The sequence below is a fragment of the Bison bison genome, unplaced genomic scaffold (assembly GCF_000754665.1).
Source record: "Bison bison bison isolate TAMUID 2011002044 unplaced genomic scaffold, Bison_UMD1.0 scf7180017864462, whole genome shotgun sequence".
NCBI lineage: Eukaryota > Metazoa > Chordata > Mammalia > Artiodactyla > Bovidae > Bison > Bison bison.
In genome coordinates, this window is record NW_011495024.1 from 3166498 (window position 1) to 3185118 (window position 18621).

General features: G+C 42.5%; 1 protein-coding gene across 3 annotated transcripts in view; it reads left to right on the forward strand.

The window, feature by feature from the left end:
- MTR (5-methyltetrahydrofolate-homocysteine methyltransferase) overlaps positions 1-18621 on the forward strand; it is a 134241-nt gene that overhangs the window by 57174 nt on the left and 58446 nt on the right. For all 3 annotated transcript variants that reach the window (XM_010860114.1, XM_010860115.1, XM_010860116.1), the window contains 3 exons: positions 13219-13398; positions 17110-17226; positions 17533-17673. In XM_010860114.1, the coding sequence (XP_010858416.1) occupies positions 13219-13398; positions 17110-17226; positions 17533-17673 (438 nt within the window). The remainder of the gene's footprint in view (positions 1-13218; positions 13399-17109; positions 17227-17532; positions 17674-18621) is intronic.

Consider the following 18621-nt stretch of genomic DNA (forward strand, 5'->3'; position numbering starts at 1 on the left):
TCAGAAAAAGAATGTGTGTGTGTGTGTGTCTGTGTGAAGGTACGTGATGTGACCACATGGTTTTGTAAGCTGGTGGGAATGACCTGGTAGACAGAAGGGGAGGAATTGATGTGCAAGAGAAAGGGGGCATTTGCTGGGTCCATGACCTCGTGGGCTGAGAGGACTGGCAGCCAGTCTGCACAGGGAGGGGGAGTTAGCATGCTCACAGTGCAGGAGAGAAGGCCGAGCTGAGAATGCTGGGGGAGTCTGTGCTTCTGTTTTCTCAGTGAAGCAGGAGGCAAGGTAAGCTCTGAGAATGAGAGTGGAGTGTTGTGTGCTTTGTGTATGTGGTGCTTTCCTGGGAGTGTAAAGCAGAAGTGTTCCCACAGGGAAGGATAGTCACTGCCTGTGCTTTTAAAAAAACATACATAGCCCTGGGTTCTGCCCCTTGAGTTTCTGACTCATTTGGCCTGGGGTAAGATCTGGCTTCAATAATTTTACAGGCTTGGAGGTGATTCTCATGAATACTCTGGCTGAAAACCAGCAGCAGAGTTTGTCTCATTTAGTCCTTATAGCAGCCACGTGGGGTAGCTGTCGTCCTGTTTTACAGTGAGCCAAGGTCAAATGGCTGGGACATAACGGAGCCACATTTGGATCCCTGGCCTGCCTGGTTTGAAAACTGATACATGCTTCCAAATCCTGTGTTATCTCCACTGCAGAGTACTTGATCTTGGCTAAGAACAAGCGTTCCCAATTTAGATTTGAATGTGTCCACAAATAAAGAGCAAATGTAGAAGAAATTTTTTGACTTGCCAGTTATGAGAAAAATACACATTAGGGCAATATTAAGGTAATGGTTTGTCCTTACTAAGTTAGCAAAAGTATACTTTAAAATCATCAAGATCTGTGCTGGTATAACAGTGGTAAAGAGAAAGTCTTGTTCATTGTAGAGTGTAGCATAAATTGGGATTGACTTTTTTTTTTAAGTTCTACCAAGTTTATTGCTACAAACACATCTCCCTCCACCCTCATGCCTGTGTGCTCAGTCATGTAACTTCATGGACTGCAGCCTGCCAGGCTCCTCTGTCAATGGACTTGTCAATTCCAGGCAAGAATACTGGAGTGGGTTGTCATTTCCTTCTCCAGGGATAGTCCTTTTGAATGACCCTGTAATACCTAAAGGCATAAAAATGTTCATACCCTTTGAGATAATGATCTCATTTCTGGGAAGTTATCCCAATAAAAGCATTAGCAGCATAAGAATACTGTATATGAAGAGATTTTTCACTAGCTTTTTATTGACGATATAATAACCTTAATGCCCAAATGGGTAGATACTGATAACTTATGTTACATCAGTCTGTTGAAATATTATTCAAAGTATTTAAGTATTAATTATGAATATTGTGGTGCAGCATAACAGTGCTTTCAAGATATAAATAAAACCATAAAACAATAGTTATATAGACAGTGTATATATACAGCTACATAAAAACTCCATTTGGTAAAGTTTGGAGGAAAATGTTGTAAAGGAGAATAATTGTTAGAGTGAGATGGTGAAATTAAAGGTGCCTTTTTCAAAAATGCTTTTCCTAATTAAAAATATTTTTCTGTATGATTATAGACTTACATGCTCATTAAAGAATTGTATTAAAAATTATAAAGAGCAAAGCAAAAAAATTCATGTAGTTGAAAAGTTCAGGAAACAACAATGCAGATATTTTGGTGCAAAGGCATTTCTTCTGTCGATTGAGTTCACAACACTATTGAGTGTAACAATCAGTTAAGAACCAAGATTTGCTTTGCTTGACTGATAGCACACGTTATAAGTAGAAAGCTCTCTTAAATGGAAAACCACTGTTGCAACCAAATAAAGCAGAGGAATTCACACATACTGTTGTTCCAGTACATGATGGCTGTCTTTGCTTTATGCTTGTCATCTATACTGTGATGACAACCTCAAGGTCAAAGCAAGGTCAAGGCCAGGTATGACAGAACTGGCCTTGAGACTTCTAGATTAGAAGGCAAATAAGGAAGCATCTCTGTTTTTTGGTTGATGTTAGTAGTTTAAATCAACTTTAAAAAAAAAATGTTTTATAACTTTATTTATTTGTTCTAGGCTGTGCTGGATCTTCGTTGCTATGCACCAGCTTCCTAGTTGTGACCAGTGGGGGGTACTCTCTAGTTGCAGTGTGAGGGCCTCTTATTGCTGAGCTTTACTTGTTGCAGAGTACAGGCTCTAGGGCCTCTGGGCTTCAGCAGTTGTAACACAAAGGCTCAGTTGCCCTGTAGCATGTGGGGTCTTCCTGGACCAGGGATCAAACCAGTGTCCCCTACATGGATTCTTAACCACTGCCAGGGAATTTCTTATGTGATAATATATAAATTATAGTAAGAATCTTCTGTGGGGAAAAATAACTATCACTACTCACTTTCTAGATTGAATTCTCCTTTTCTGATTGAAATGATTATTTTTATATGACAATTTTTGATTATGTAAGGCTTCTTAGAAGTACAGTTAGCACATAATAGAATAGACTATATTATTTTTGCTTATACATGTGTATACTGATTATATGAAAAGATAATCAGTATTTTCATATAAAAGATTCATTATATTCAACACATTTTCCTATGTTAAAATGATTTTAAAATAATTTTATAATTTATAGAGAAATAAAACTCTATCAGGATATTGATTAAAATTAACTAATCCTAACCACCCTTATGGCAGAAAGTGAAGAGGAACTAAAAAGCCTCTCGATGAAAGTGAAAGAGGAGAGTGAAAAAGTTGGCTTAAAGCTCAACATTCAGAAAACTAAGATCATGGCATCCGGTCCCATCACTTCATGGGAAATAGATGGGGAAACAGTGGAAACAGTGTCAGACTTTATTTTGGGGGGCTCCAAAATCACTGCAGATGGTGACTGCAGCCATGAAATTAAGATGCTTACTCCTTGGAAGGAAAGTTATGACCAACCTAGACAGCATATTCAAAAGCAGAGACATTATTTTGCCAACAAAGGTCTGTCTAGTCAAGGCTATGGTTTTTCCAGTGCTCATGTATGGATGTGAGAGTTGGACTGTGAAGAAAGCTGAGCGCAGAAGAATTGATGCTTTTGAACTGTGGTGTTGGAGAAGACTCTTGAGAGTCCCATGGACTGTGAGGAGATCCAACCAGTCCATTCTGAAGGAGATCAGTCCTGGTTGTTCTTTGGAAGGACTGATGCTAAAGCTGAAACTCCAGTACTTTGGCCACCTCATGTGACGAGTTGACTCATTGGAAAAGACTGATGCTGGGAGGGATTGGGGGCAGGAGGAGAAGGGGATGACAGAGGATGAGATGGCTGGATGGCATCACTGACTTGATGGACGTGGGTTTGGGTGAACTCCAGGAGTTGGTGATGGACAGGGAGGCCTGGTGTGCTGCAGTTCATGGGGTCACAAAGAGTCAGACACAACTGAGCGGCTGAACTGAACTGAACTGAATCTTGAAAACTGGAGAAGGGCATGGCAGCCCACTCCAGTATTTGTGCCTGGAGAATTCCGTAGACAGGGGAACCTAGCAGGCTACAGTCCTTGGGGAAGCAGAGTCAGACATGACTGAAGTGACTTAGCACCGAATCTAGAAAATAATGAGGAATCTGTATCTGGGAGTCATTCAGGAACATGATATGTCTTTCCAGTTACTATTCAATCAAGTTTTATAGTTTTTCTTTAATAGGAAATCTCAAGAGCATTCCTATGTATTTGTGTTGTTTCCTTGTTGTGATTTTTGTTTATTTTTCCTTTCATAAATATTTTTCCTTTGGTATAATTTTTAGATTTTTATTTCATCAGCTTTTTAATTAAATTCAGATAAGTTGATACTGGTTTTGAGTTGAATATTCCAGTAGCGTGTGTACCCGTAGTTTTATTTTCCAGTAGGATGTGTACCAGTAGTTCTAGGAGACCAAAATCACCTTTACTTTTACTTTGCTGAAGGTAGTTGACCCCAGCCAAGGAGTTGATTCTCAATTTTTCTTCTCTGACACTCTTTGAGCTTTGTTAAAATCTGATGTATATTTTCACATTTCAAGAGACTCCTTTTTAGTGGCTATAGAGAGGTCACCCCTCTCTGGCGAAGATGACATGGTTGAGTATTTCTCTCCTTTAGCCTTTCTTTATAAGATGGATTGTATTTTAAATTCTTTGTAGGAAGGAGACTTGTCCAGTACGCCTTCAGAGGTGAGAGTTTGTTGTAGGAATATGAGGAGCGTAAGCCTCCGACCCACGTTTGGTCTTACCTCCGTGCCTGGGGTGTTCATCCTGTCCACCAGAAATAATAGCATGACATTCAGTTGGCATACCTCCAGTGCTGAGGGTCCCAGTTTCCCGGAATGCATTTGTTGTGAGAGAGATTTGAGTGGATTCATTTGCTCCTGTTGAGACATAGTGTTGCTTCATCCAGCCTGTAGTATTTGGCTTTGTGGAGTAGGATTTTCTAGCTAACAGCCTCTCTCTGTTGTTTCTAGAGAAAAGCCGTGAAGAGACATTGGCTCATGATAAAGACCATTCAGATGAGTCTGCTTTCTGATCTCCTCACCTGCTATGTCACTGGTGGTTCTTCTAAACCAGTAGTTCCCAAATGGGGTGATTTGGCCACCCCAGGAGACGCTTGGCAATGTCTAGACAGATTTTTGTTTGTTGTCATGACTGGGTTGTTGGGAGGGGATGTCCTTCTGACATCTAGTGGGAGAGGGCAAGGATGCTGCTAAAAACCCTACAAAGCACAGAATTATCTGGTCCAAATTGCCAATAGCATCTTTTTGAATTGTGGTTTACTCTGGATATATGCCCAAGAGTGGGATTGTGAATCATGTTGTAGCTCTATTTTTAATTTTTTGAGGAACCTCCATACCATTTTCCACAGTGACTGCACCGGTTTATGTTCCCCTTTCTATTGCAGCATTTGTTATTGTAGACTTTTTGGTGATGACTATTCTGACTGATGTCAGTCAGTGGCTGACTTTATTTTTGGGGGCTCCAAAATCACTGCAAATGGTGACTGCAGCCATGAAATTAAAAAACGTTTACTCTTTGTAAGGAAAGTTATGACCAACCTAGACAGCATATTCAAAAGCAGAGACATTACTTTGCCAACAAAGGCCTGTCTAGTCAAGGCTATGATTTTTGAATAGTCATGTATGGATGTGAGAGTTGGACTATAAAGAAAGTTGAGTGCCAAAGAATTGATGCTTTGAACTGTGGTGTTGGAGAAGACTCTTGAGAGTCCCTTGGACTGCAAGGAGATCCAACCAGTCCATCCTAAAGGAGATCAGTCCTTGGTGTTCATTGGAAGGACTGATGCTGAAGCTGAAACTCCAATACTTTGGCCACCTGATGTGAAGAGCTGACTCATTTGAAAAGACCCTGATGCTGGGAAGTATTGAGGGCAGGAGGAGAAGGGGACAATAGAGGATGAGATGGTTGGATGGCATCACCGACTCAATGGACATGGGTCTGGGTGGACTCTGGGAGTTGGTGATGGACAGGGAGGCCTGGCATGCTGTGGTTCATGGGTTCGCAAAAAGTCGGACATGACTGAGTGACTGAACTGATTCTTACTGATGTGAGGTAATACCTCATCATAGGTATTTTGATTTGCAAATTTTGATTTCCGTTTCTCTTTGGCCATCTGTATGTCTTCTTTAGATCTTTTGTCCATTTTTGATTGTGAGTTACCCAGTTCTTAATCCGGGGCGACTTCTTTTCTGAAACTCATTTTTCTCTCTGATGTTATCTGGCTGATGGAGAAAGGACAAATAAGGTTTTCGTATTTAATCCTCTTCTATCTGCCAAGTGCTGGCTCTGGGCACTGAGAATATATAAAGGCCAGTAGAGGACCCAGCTCCTTTCAAGATTCAGTGTCTTTCAGAGGTTTTGGTGAAAGTGGAAGAAAGACTTGATGAAGCAGGGAAAATCTAGGACAGTAGGATTCCAGAAAGATCTGAAAAGCAGGGAGAGAGTTCATTTTTAGGGCTTGGAGCACTACCTGGGAAGCCCTGTTAAAAGGAAGGCAAAACTAGATAGGTTATTGCCGGGGTCCAGCCCCGGCTGATCCAGGGTATTCGAAGGAGAGACGGCTTAGGCGACCTATTCAAATGTTAATTAGAGATATAAAGAGTAGTAGAATGAGGATAGCTCTGTAGGAAAATTCAGTGGAGAAAAGAGGCTGAGTAGCTTGGTTTACGCGGAAAATCAATATAACCCGTGACACCAGGTTAGCTCTGACCATGGAGGCCGCAGGCGCCCTCTCGAATAGCGGAAGGTGCCCCACCTTAGACACCTTCTCGAGTGGGTCTTAGAAGCCCAGGCAAATAAATGGTCGCAGAGGATATCCGCGCTCCAGATGGAGACTCAGCTGGAAGTTAAGGAGTAAAATGACATGGGGAGACCAAGCGTTGGTGAGCAAGGCCCGTAGCTTTATTTTTAACAGGGGCTTATATACCCTAAGTTACACATAGAGGATAATAGGTGATGCAAAGTCAGCAGTCTCTGATCCTTATCAAAAACCAGGGTTTCATTCCTGCAAATTTATCGTATACAAATGGTTTAGGTGATTTACATCATCTTCTGGCCAGAAGGCCTAGTAACATTTTATGACTCTTGACAAGGACTTATCAACAAAGACTTATTTTCTCTAAGAGTAATTATTTTAAGATTTGGCACCATCTTCCAAAGATAAAATTGCATTTCTATAGGGTGGATGTGTAATGGGTTTACAACAAAGGAAAGCATTTATTACCTTAAGGGTCTAAAGTTCTAACACCAAGGCCACTACTTATTTTTTCTACATACCAACTATTAATTAATACACATTCAAGGATACAATACAGGGGATGTGAAAACTTGGCAACAAGCATTGGCTCATCAATGAAATCCTTTACTGTTTATTCTGACAGTTTCTAACTCTCTGAGAGGCTCTAAGCTTCCTATGCCTCTCGAGACTGGGAGAGTGTAAACAATCGTATGCATAGCTGTAGGAGTCCGGGTAAACTTGTCAGGCGAGTTAGAGAGCCATCTGAGGGGTTTGGATTTAAACACTCCTAGTTGCCCAGGAACTTTATTAATTGGAGCTGTAAGTTAACTCTTTGTCAGTGAGAGCGAGATGGTGGTGGGGGACAGCCCCCAGTAAAGTCAGAGGTGAGAGCACAAAGCAACAAAGTAGGCAGACTCTGGTTTTTGGGGGGAAGATGCTCGAGAATATCCGGGGGGACTCCTGAGGCTTGATCCCGCCTTTGCGTATGCCAAGCCTCCTTCCTCATGACCTTTGTCACGAGTGGAATGTCTCTCGCCGGCTCCTGGCAGGTTATAGGTCTTATCTAGATAGGTTGTAGGTCTTACCTAATATTTGGGGGTATTTGTTTTAAATACATCTCTAGATAGTAGGTCAGTCTTCTTTTGTTCTTCCTGGGAGCTGTCTCTTTCTACTGTATCTGCTTCCTAGCTTTCCCTTTGAAGGTACTAAAGCAGACCCATCCTCTGCTCTTTCCAGGGATTGATATGTGTACTAAGAATTTCCTTCTCTGGAGAAGGAAATGGCAACCCACTTCAGTAGTCTTCCCTGGGAAATCCCAGGGACAGAGGAGCCTGGTGGGCTACAGTCCCTGGGGTCACAAAAAAGCTGGACACAACTGAGCACACACACACAGGGCCAACAGCATTGCATTTTGTCAGTGTCATGTCACTGGGCAGTCAGGTTGGCTCTGCTGCTGCCTGGTCACCAGCCTGTCTCTGGCTGGCCTGATTCATCGGCTGTGAAGTTCTCAATAGTATTTGAAAACAGTGCCTTAGAAAAAGCAACTTATGAACCTTCTCCCTGCAATTTTGTCTACACCAATCCCTTGCGTGGCAGATTGCCTCTTCATAGTTGGCTCCAAGGTCAAATCTAAGCAATCAGAAATTCTCAGCTAATGGAGAAACTTCCCTTTATTCAACTTCCCTTTTTTCTGGGCAGCCTCCATTGTTACCCCTCCCCTAACACACACACCCTGCCCCCAAATCCCACTTGTGGAGATTTATTCTTTCTCCATTGTGCTTCCCCAGGGCCCCTCCTGGCTGTCCTTCCGTCCGTGGCACTGAGCACCTGTGCCCACTCCACCTCCTTCTCCCACCCTTGGCCATGGACTCCAAGCCAAACTCATTTTCACATCCCCCAACCCAGGAGCAACTATGCTGTTCCTGGCCAAGTTATGACCATCAGATGAACTTGAGAAACAAAACGCTGATGGGAAAATGCAGTCCTCTTTTCCTCACCAGGTTGCCTCTCAATGTTGACTTCAAGTCTGAAATCCTGTCCATTTCCCCGTTAATCCCAAGTTCCTAGCATCCACATTCTGCCTCAAGTGTGAGTTCTGTCAGGGGCACAGCCTCCATTCTTTCAGGTGAGGAGTGAACCGGGAGACGTTCCAAGGTGACCTCACATCTCCCAGCTCAGTGCTGTCCCCTGAGCTTCATCCCCTGCCTCCATTTCTGCCCTCAGGCTGCTGCTTCTCCCTGGGCTCTGGGTGTCCTCACCCTTGCCTTCAGCTCATGTTCACACGTTAACTACAGTAGAGAAGCCACTCCAAGGATTTCTGAACAAAGTCTATGTCCTCAGTAATTTTGTAAAGCCCAGATGTCTCTTGTCATGTTGTTTTTCCCTTCGAAAGTTCCCTTTCTCAGCCTTTTTCTTTCTGACTTGTCAGTGCCTGTCTGATGGTGGCATGTGCGTCTCTTCCACCACTTCCATTTTGAACTCTGGCAGCAGAATGGCCCCTGCTGTATTCCCTGTCCCATGTTAAGCTGGTTCAGTCATTTGAAACCTTTAAGCTGCCTCTTAAGTTGGTCCATTCCTTCTCTGCTTCTTGTTAGCTTGCATTTTCACAGTATCTGGGTGTCTTTGATCCTTTTTTTTGCCTTCTCATAGTATCAGCCTTGATAAATAAATAAAAAATTATTTTACATTCATCTTATTTCTCCCTAAGTGTCTGATAATCATGCTGTGGCTGAGCAGTGGATTTATTAACGAAGCCTCTACCTACTGATGGCTATCTAGCTTTCCTACAGCTTAAGTAGATACACCTAGTAGATAAACCTAGTAAATTGTAAAATTAGAGAGAAGATATTTATTCCTCCCTCTTGGCCCTTGCTGCTGCTGCTGCTAAGTCACTTCAGTCGTGTCCGACTCTGTGTGACCCATAGACAGAAGCCCACCAGGCTCCCCCATCCCTGGGATTCTCCAGGCAAGAAGACTGGAGTGGGTTGCCATTTCCTTCTCCAATGAGTGAAAGTGAAAAGTGAAAGTGAAGTCGCTCAGTCGTGTCCGACTCTTAGCGACCCCATGGACTGCAGCTACCAGGCTCCGCCGTCCATGGGATTTTCTAGGCAAGAGTACTGGAGTGGGGTGCCATTGCCTTCTCCACCTTGGCCCTTAGGTTTGCAGTATTGTCACTGGGGTTTCTTCTAACTCAGCCTAAGAAGGTGCATCTCACTCATCAGTGGTTCTCACCTGGGCTGTACATTAGGATCACTAAGAGGCTCTTTAAATACTGTTACTTAGGTCTCATTTCAGGGTTCTGATTTAACTGGTCTTGAGTGAGGTTCAGGAACAGGTATTAGTATTAGAAAACAGAAATCCCTTCGGGTTACTCAAATGTGCCAGCAGAGTTGAGAGCCTTCTGGATCTGTAAAATCCTCAAGCCTTGAGGCTTATTAGCATGTTTGTGTCACCACCCTGGCTGAAGAACAGGACAGAGGGAATCTTGGAGAATCTAGCTTGATATGCTTATGGCAAAGGCCTGTCCTTTGAAACTGTGCATTCTGAGATTTGCTTGTTTATTCAACAGATGGTAGTTGCTTTCTTTTAATGTGGCAAGTAGTGTACCAGGTGTTGGGAGAACAATTTGAAAAGACCTCATTCTTATGGAGCTGATGGTTGCTTGGGTTCTGACCTAGTGATAGATTCATGACTCAGATGAAAGAAATGACCAGGACCTACCAACCCAACTTCCCTTGTGGCTCAGCTGGTAAAGAATTCACCTGCAATGCAGGAGACCTGGGTTCAATCTCTGAGTTGGGAAGATCCCCTGGAGAAGGGAAAGGCTACCCACTCCAGTATTCTGGCCTGGAGAATTCCATGGACTGTATAGTCAGTGGAGTCACAAAGATTTGGACACGACTGAGCGACTTTCACTTCACTTCACCAACCCAACTAGGTTACTATGAAATAGTAACAGCACTGGTAGCCCCAAACCCCTGTTCCTATTCAGTTAATGAGCTTAGCTGGGCCATTAACCTAGAACCTAGACCTCTGTTTGGCCCTCTGGTGAACGGATAACTGAAGTTGAAGATGAAAAGGCAGCCCTAGGTGACCTGCTCTTGACCACTTTCTTCTGGGCTCACATGTTGATTTTAACCTTAACTTTATCACTAACTGAAGGGAGAAGTAAGAAGTTGTTGAAGACATTCAGTTAAGAAAGATGAGAGTCTCCCACCTTCCCTAAAGCCTGGAGCAGTGGGGCTACAGAGCCCCCTCCTTGTGGTCTGTTCCCTAGAACCTGTGATCTGCTAAGTCACATCCCCAGCAGGAGGTGAATTCTAACCTGAGCAGCCACAGGAACAGGGAGAGATTAGAGACCAACGAGACCAGTTGTGAAAGAACACCAAGGTAGGAGAGCAGTCAGAAGCCTAGATCTGAGTGAGTTTTTTGTGTGTTCCTCTCACCATGCTTCTCCTGTCAAGAAGCAGTCGTCTTCTGATTTCATGGTGGCAGTCACTGTCTGCAGTGTTTTTGGAGCCCAAGAAGAGGAAATCTGTCACTGCTTCCACCTTTTCCCCTTCTATTTGCCATGTAGTAATGGGACTGGTTGCCGTGATCTTAGTTTTTTTTAATATTTAGTCTTAAGCCGACTCTTTCACTCTCCTCCTTCACCCTCATCAAAAGGCTCTTTATTTCCTCTTCCCTTTGTGCCATTAGAGTGGTATCATCTGCATGTCTGAGGTTGTTGATGTTTCTCCTGTCTATCTTGATTCCAGCTTGTAACTTGTCCAGCCCAGCATTTCTCATGAAGTGCTCAGCTTATAGGGTAAACAAACAGGGTGACAGTAGACAGCCCTGTCATGCTCCTTTCTCGATCTTGAACCCATCAGTTGTTCCATACAGGGACAAACCTAGACAGTGTCTTGAAAAGCAGAGACATTGCTCTGCCAACAAAGGCCCATATAGTTAAGGCTGTGGTCTTCCCAGTGGTTGCATACGGTTGTGAATGCTGGACCGTAAAGAAGGCAGAACAGCAAAGAATTGATGCCTTCGAACTGTGGTGCTGGAGAAGACTCCTTCCTGAAAGTCCCTTGGACAGCAAGGAGATCAAACCAGTCAATCTTAAGGGAGATCAACTCTGAATATTCACCGGAAAGACTGATACTGAAGAGCCAGTATTTTGGTCATCTGATGCAAACAGACGATTCTTTGGAAAAGTCCCTGATGCTGGGAAAGATTGAGGGCAGAAGGAGAAGAGGGCGTCAGAGAATAAGATGGTTGGATGGCATCACTGATACAATGAACATGAACTTGGGCAAACTCCAGGAGATGGTGAGGGACAGGGAGGCCTGGTGTGCTACAGTCCATGGGGTTGCAAAGAGTCAGACATGAATGAGCGACTGAACACCACCACCACCACCATGCCTTTCTCTGGAGGATGGGGCCTCACTAAATGTCCTTGAACTGCGTAGAGTATCCTCACCCCTCCTCCCGGTGGGCCCCTGGAGAGCTCCCCTTAGAGGTGAAGATGTGTGTGATCAGGAACTGCTTCTCGACCGCTCTTAGCACTCACATCCAGTCAAGGGTATCCTGCCTCCAAGTAGTTAGCTTGGAAGACTCAACACTTGATTCAGTGGTGTTGGCCATTTTTCAAAAACATTTTGCATATTTACTCAGAATTGTATGTTACTTATTTTTTCGGAATTCTGTAGTGATAGCAAGTATTCATTTTTTCTTTAGAGCAAATTTGTTTTTTCTGCAACCAGAAATCATTCAGCATGTAATTCACTGAATAAGCCTTGCATTGAGATTGTACATTTGACCTGAAGACAGTTTCCCTGACAAAGTTCAGAAATGCTCTGTTCAGAGGTACATTCATTCATTCAACAGAAATATTGAGCACATCCTCTGGCAGGCACTGCTCTCGGCTCTGGGGGTACAGCAAGACTGATTCTAGTCCAATTAATCATATCTAAAGAAACAAGTAAAAAACAATAAACAACATGCCAGATAAATATATTGGGTTGACTAAAAAGTTCGTTCAGGTTTTTCTGTAACATGGAAAATAATTTCTAGGAGGAGAGATGCTATGAAGAGGGGTGGAGGAGGCATAAGGCGGTGGTGGAACTGGTTTAGAGATCGTGATTAAGGAAGGCTTCTCTGAAAAGGGGACATTTGTGCAGAGGCCTGAGTGCTGCCATGTCACAGTGTGTTCCAGGCAGTGGCAGCCATGGATAGAAATAGATAGTGGCCACTTCCCACACTGGCCCTGAGGGAAGACAAGCTTGGTGGGTCTCAGGAACATCAAAGGAGTGGTGTGGGGAGAGTGGAGTAGATGAGGGGGGAGATGTTTTCATCAGCACAACAGCTACACTGCTTCTGTAAAAATAAAACCTTAAATTTGGAGGTGCGGGACCTGATTCTGAGGGAGGTAGGAAGCATCGGTGGGTTGGGCTTTGCTGGAGTCAGTGCTTGGCTTCCTAGGGTCACTGTTTGGAAATATATTATATTAGCTAATGCTGTGATGGGTGGGGTTGGAGGTGGGTAATAAATGCACATCTTTGAATCTGTGTAGACTTACTATAGGAAGGGCCAAGAAAGCCTGGGTGAGTGCAGGCAGGTCCAGAGAGGAGGGGCACTAATTTTGTCATTTATTTGAATTCTTATCACTTGTGTCTTTTTAAGAAACCTATATATTAATATACCATATGTGTGTGTGTGAGATTTGATTTTTACAGAAGCATTATAGCTGTTGTGTGGATGAAAACATAAAGGGACTTTAAACCAATTCCTCCTCTGAGATAATTTGATAAATGTTTAAAGGCTGTTTGGCATTTGGATTTCTATGGAATCCAAGCATTGGTACCTAAGTGCTTTCGACAAGTGAATGGTCCTTCCGTTTTCATAGAGAACACCTCATTTTTCTCTTTCAAATTACATTTTTACTCCTTCCCCAGGCAACAGAAACAGATACCAAAATCAGAGTGTGCACGCGGGCCTACCACCTCCTTTTGAAAAAACTGGGCTTCAATTCAAATGACATCATCTTTGACCCTAATATCCTCACCATTGGTACTGGGATGGAAGAACATAACTTGTATGCTGTTAATTTTATCAATGCAACAAAAGTCATTAAAGTAAGTATGAACATTTTTCTCCTTTCTATCCAAGACATTGCTTAGATTTATCATATGGCTTCAGTGAATAGCTTGAGCTCACATATATATATTTATTGGCAAGGAATATTGACATTCTTATTCTTGTAGCAAATTGGCTTTCTGAAATTTAGGAGCTTTGTAAATTTTTTTCTATGTTATTTTATATTGTGATGTAAAACACACACACACTGGGGGATATATAAAAGATACAGAGTTTGATAAATGATTATGAGGCATATAGTAGCTTCCACCTGGGACCTGAAACAGGAAATGGAAAGTGCCCCATGTCTCTTCCTTTCTGATTACACCTCGTTCTGAGTTTTATGGTACTACTTGCTGCTCTTCTATATGATTTTAACACTTCTATATACACAGTCAATCTGAATTATCCTGGGTTTTTTATTTGCAAATTTACCTACTCACTAAAATTTATTTGTGGGCTTCCCTGATGGCTCAGTGGTAAAGAATCTGCCTGCCAATGCAGGAGACACAGGTTTGATCACTGGTCCAGAAAAAGTTCCCACATGCTGGTGAGCAGCAAAGCCTGTGCACCACAGCTATTGATCCTATGGTCTGGAGCCCGGGAGCTACAACTACTAAGCCCATGTACTGCAACTCCTGAAGCCCGTGCACCCTAGAACCTGTGCTCAGCAACAAGACAAGCCACCACAATGAGAAGCTCATGCATTGCAATGAAGAGTAGCCTCCACTCGCAGCAACTAGAGAAAGCCCAAGCAGCAACAGATACCCAGCACAGCCAGAAATTTAATAAATAAAATTATTAAAAAAGAGAAAATTATTTGTGACTCCAAAATCAATACTGACTGTTCTTCTGCAGTCATTCACGGGCACGCACACGTGCAGAGCGGTGAAAACTCTTGAGTGCCTGACCGCTGTGATCCAGATGAGTCAACAGAGGCAACGCCCTGCATCCCTGGGTTCAGTCCTCATTCTGTAAACAAGCACCCTTTTCATGGCCTGTTTAGTGCCACATTTTTCACGTTTTTGAGCTTTTTTAAAATTTTGCTGATTGATTTCTGTATTTGGATAGCCCCTGCGTACTGTGGTGAAGTGCTGCCCTGTGTTCCTGTGTGCACAAAGGCTGTGATGTGCTTCATGGAGAAAATGTTTGTTAGATGGACTTTGTTTAGACATGAATTGTCATGCTGTGGGCTGTGAGCACACAACATTAGGGAATCAACAGTGTATATTAAACAAGATAGCTGTAAATGGACACATAGGAAACAGGGTTATATGTTGATCAGTGATGACAGTTTTGCGACCAGAGTTTCACAGACCTAACCCTGCACTTCCTGTGAGAGCAGTGGTTTTCAGCATGCCCCAGTTCAGTGTTTGCAGTGACTCATGGAACATAAGTACCACAAATAGCAAGAATTCACTGTAGAAATAGTATAGTTAGTTTTGCATATTTTTGAACTTCATGTTAATATAAACAGAATCTTAAGATTCTTATGCCTTTTTCCTCCACCTGTGTTGTAGTTGTGCTTTGTTCAATTTTACTAATGTATAATATTCCATCATTTACCTTTTCCATAATTAACTGTTCTGTAGTTGACATACGCTTGGTTTGTTTCCAGTTTGGGTAAGTTATGAACAAAACTGTGTGTATACATCTCTTGTATGTATCTCTTTGTGAGGTTCCCTATAGCATATACCCAGAAGCGGAAGGGTTGGGTCCAGTGGTAGATAAAGGCAGCTCTCTCTCGCAAAATGCTTGAACTAGTCTGTACCCTATCTAACAGGAAGTAAGAGTTCCTGTTTTACGTGCACGCTAATGCTTCATATGTCATAAGGTGTGGTGGGGACCTCAGTTTCCTTTTGTCCTTTTAAAATTAGTCAGGTTTCTAGTGAACTAGGGAGATTGTTCCTTTAGGCTATAGAAGCCTTCTAGTAGCTCGTGAATAACCAACTTCTCTCTGTTTGTCCTCTCTGGTTTTCCTCCTCTTATCTGTCGGTGTTTCTTTCTTTTTCTGTTATTTATCCAACAGATGTGTGTGTGTGTGCTGGACCATGCCGGGTCTTAGTTCTCCAACCAGGGATTGAACCCCTGCCTCCTGCAGTGAAAGCTCAGAGTTTTAACCACTGGACCACCAGGGAAATCCCTATTCAGCAAATACTTTATGTCACACTCACCATGTATTGTAGCCATATCATGGTCACTGTAGAAGTACACAGAGATAAAGCAGAAGTTTTTCTTTTCCCTTAGGGAGATTATAGTAGGAAAAACAATGAAGCATTGCTTTCGTGTCTCCCTGATATCCAAGTTGTAGTCTGTGTCTAGGTACAAGAAGTTCTTTTTTTTTTTTTTTCATCAAATTGCTACGTTTATTTTATTTTATTTTATTTTATTTTTTTAGTCTGCCTTCCTATTTTATTTTTTTTTAATTTTATTTTTAAACTTTACAAATTGTATTAGTTTTGCCAAATATCAAAATGAATCCGCCACAGGTATACATGTGTTCCCCATCGTGAACCCTCCTCCCTCCTCCCTCCCCATACCATCCCTCTGGGTCGTCCCAGTGCACTAGCCCCAAGCATCCAGTATCGTGCATCGAACCTGGACTGGCATCTCGTTGCATACATGATATTATACATATTTCAATGCCATTCTTCCAAATCTTCCCACCCTCTCCCTCTGCAACAGAGTCCATAAGACTGTTCTATACATCAGTGTCTCTTTTGCTGTCTCGTACACAGGGTTATTGTGACCATCTTTCTAAATTCCATATATATGCGTTAGTATACTGTATTGGTGTTTTTCCTTCTGGCTTACTTCACTCTGTATAATAGGCTCCAGTTTCATCCACCTCATTAGAACTGATTCAAATGTATTCTTTTTAATGGCTGAGTAATACTCCATTGTGTATATGTACCACAGCTTTCTTATCCATTCATCTGCTGATGGACATCTAGGTTGCTTCCATGTCCTGGCTATTATAAACAGTGCTGCGATGAACATTGGGGTTCACGTGTCTCTTTCCCTTCTGGTTTCCTCAGTGTGTATGCCCAGCAGTGGGATTGCTGGATCATAAGGCAGTTCTATTTCCAGTTTTTTAAGAAATCTCCACACTGTTCTCCATAGTGGCTGTACTAGTCTGCATTCCCACCAACAGTGTAAGAGGGTTCCCTTTTCTCCACACCCTCTCCAGCATTTATTGCTTGTAGACTTTTGGATTGCAGCCATTCTGGCTGGTGTGAAATGGTACCTCATAGTGGTTTTGATTTGCATTTCTCTGATAATGAGTGATGTTGAGCATCTTTTCATGTGTTTGTTAGCCATCTGTATGTCTTCTTTGGAGAAATGTCTATTTAGTTCTTTGGCCCATTTTTTGATTGGGTCATTTATTTTTCTGGAGTTGAGCTGTAGGAGTTGCTTGTATATTTTTGAGATTAGTTGTTTGTCAGTTGCTTCATTTGCTATTATTTTCTCCCATTCTGAAGGCTGCCTTTTCACCTTGCTAATAGTTTCCTTTGATGTGCAGAGCTTTTAAGTTTAATTAGGTCCCATTTGTTTATTTTTGCTTTTATTTCCAATATTAAGAAGTTCTGATTTACTTGGGACTTTATATATTTTTTTACTTTCCATTCTTATTTTAAAAAGCGTAAGGAACACGATTGCTGCTTTTGGCAAACTAGGGAAATCTTTTCATATGTTAAAATTTTTTCCAGGAAACGCTGCCTGGAGCCAAAGTAAGCGGTGGTCTTTCCAACTTGTCCTTCTCCTTCCGAGGAATGGAAGCCATTCGAGAGGCAATGCATGGGGTTTTCCTGTACCATGCGATCAAGGTATAGTGGAACACCTGTTTGCCTTGGACACCAGCCTTTACTTAGGGCAAGCGTTTGCAGACTTTGGCCCACAAACTAACCTGGTCTGCTGCCATTTTCTGTGAATAAAACTTTATTAGAACAAAGCCACACGCTCTCACTTGTATTCTGTCTATGACGGCCTTTATGCTATAGCAGCAGAGTTGAGTGGTTGTGACAGAGGCTGTGGCCTACGGTATTTTTTATCTGGTCCTTCACAGAAAGAGTCACTGATCCCTGGTTTAGAGTATCACTGGAAATCCTTATTTTTGTTTTTATTGCCCTTAGTTTGGTATGGACATGGGAATAGTGAATGCTGGAAGCCTTCCTGTATATGATGACATCCACAAGGAGCTTCTCCAGCTCTGTGAGGACCTCATCTGGAACAGAGACCCTGAGGCCACCGAGAAGCTCTTACACTACGCCCAGGTGAGGAGAGAGGTTCTGATGGATGGCTTTTCCTTTTTTTCTTTGAATCTGTCTTAAATGTACAGTTACTAGTCTTTCATTGTAGAATGGAAGATAGGATAGCACCATGTCTTTGGATCACTGAAGGTTTCTACAGAGAGTTCCAGAGAAGGTATTTTCATTAGGGCGAGGAAGGAGAAACAGGCCTTAAATATCTGCTTCAGTACTCTTAATTTGTATTTCTGTAAGTTTATTTTGAAATGTAAAATTTATTTTTCTCAGACCAAAGTAACACGTATTAATTTTTAAAAATTTATAAAATAAGGTTAAGCAAAAGAAGAAATAGAAATTATTCATAATCCTACTACCCATCATTAACCACTGTTGAGGTTTTATTATAGCCTTCTATTCATGGTTTTGGTTTTATTCTTCTGAAACAAAAAGTGCTAATAAGTATGTTCATGCATATGCACATGCACACACACACTCATGTACATTTTTATAAAAATCTAACTTTTCTTGATGCTTTTTTGGTAACCTGTTTGTTTAGTAGTATACTAGGAGCATCTTTTCATTTTATCAGACACTTTTCTATCTCATGCTGCTGCTGCTGCTGCTGCTGCTAAGTTGCTTCAGTCGTGTCCGACTCTGTGCGACCCCAGAGACGGCAGCCCACCAGGCTCCCCTATCCCTGGGATTCTCCAGGCAAGAACACTGGAGTGGGTTGCCATTTCCTTCTCCAATACATGAAAGTGAAAAGTGAAAGTGAAGTGGCTCAATCGTGTCTGACTTGTAGTGACCCCATGGACTGCAGCCCACCAGGCTCCTCCATCTATGGGATTTCCCAGGCAAGAGTACGGGAGTGGGGTGCCATATCTAATGCTGCTGCTGCTGCTAAGTCACTTCAGTCATGTCCGACTCTGTGCAACCCCAGAGACGGCAGCCCACCAGGCTCCCCCGTCCCTGGGA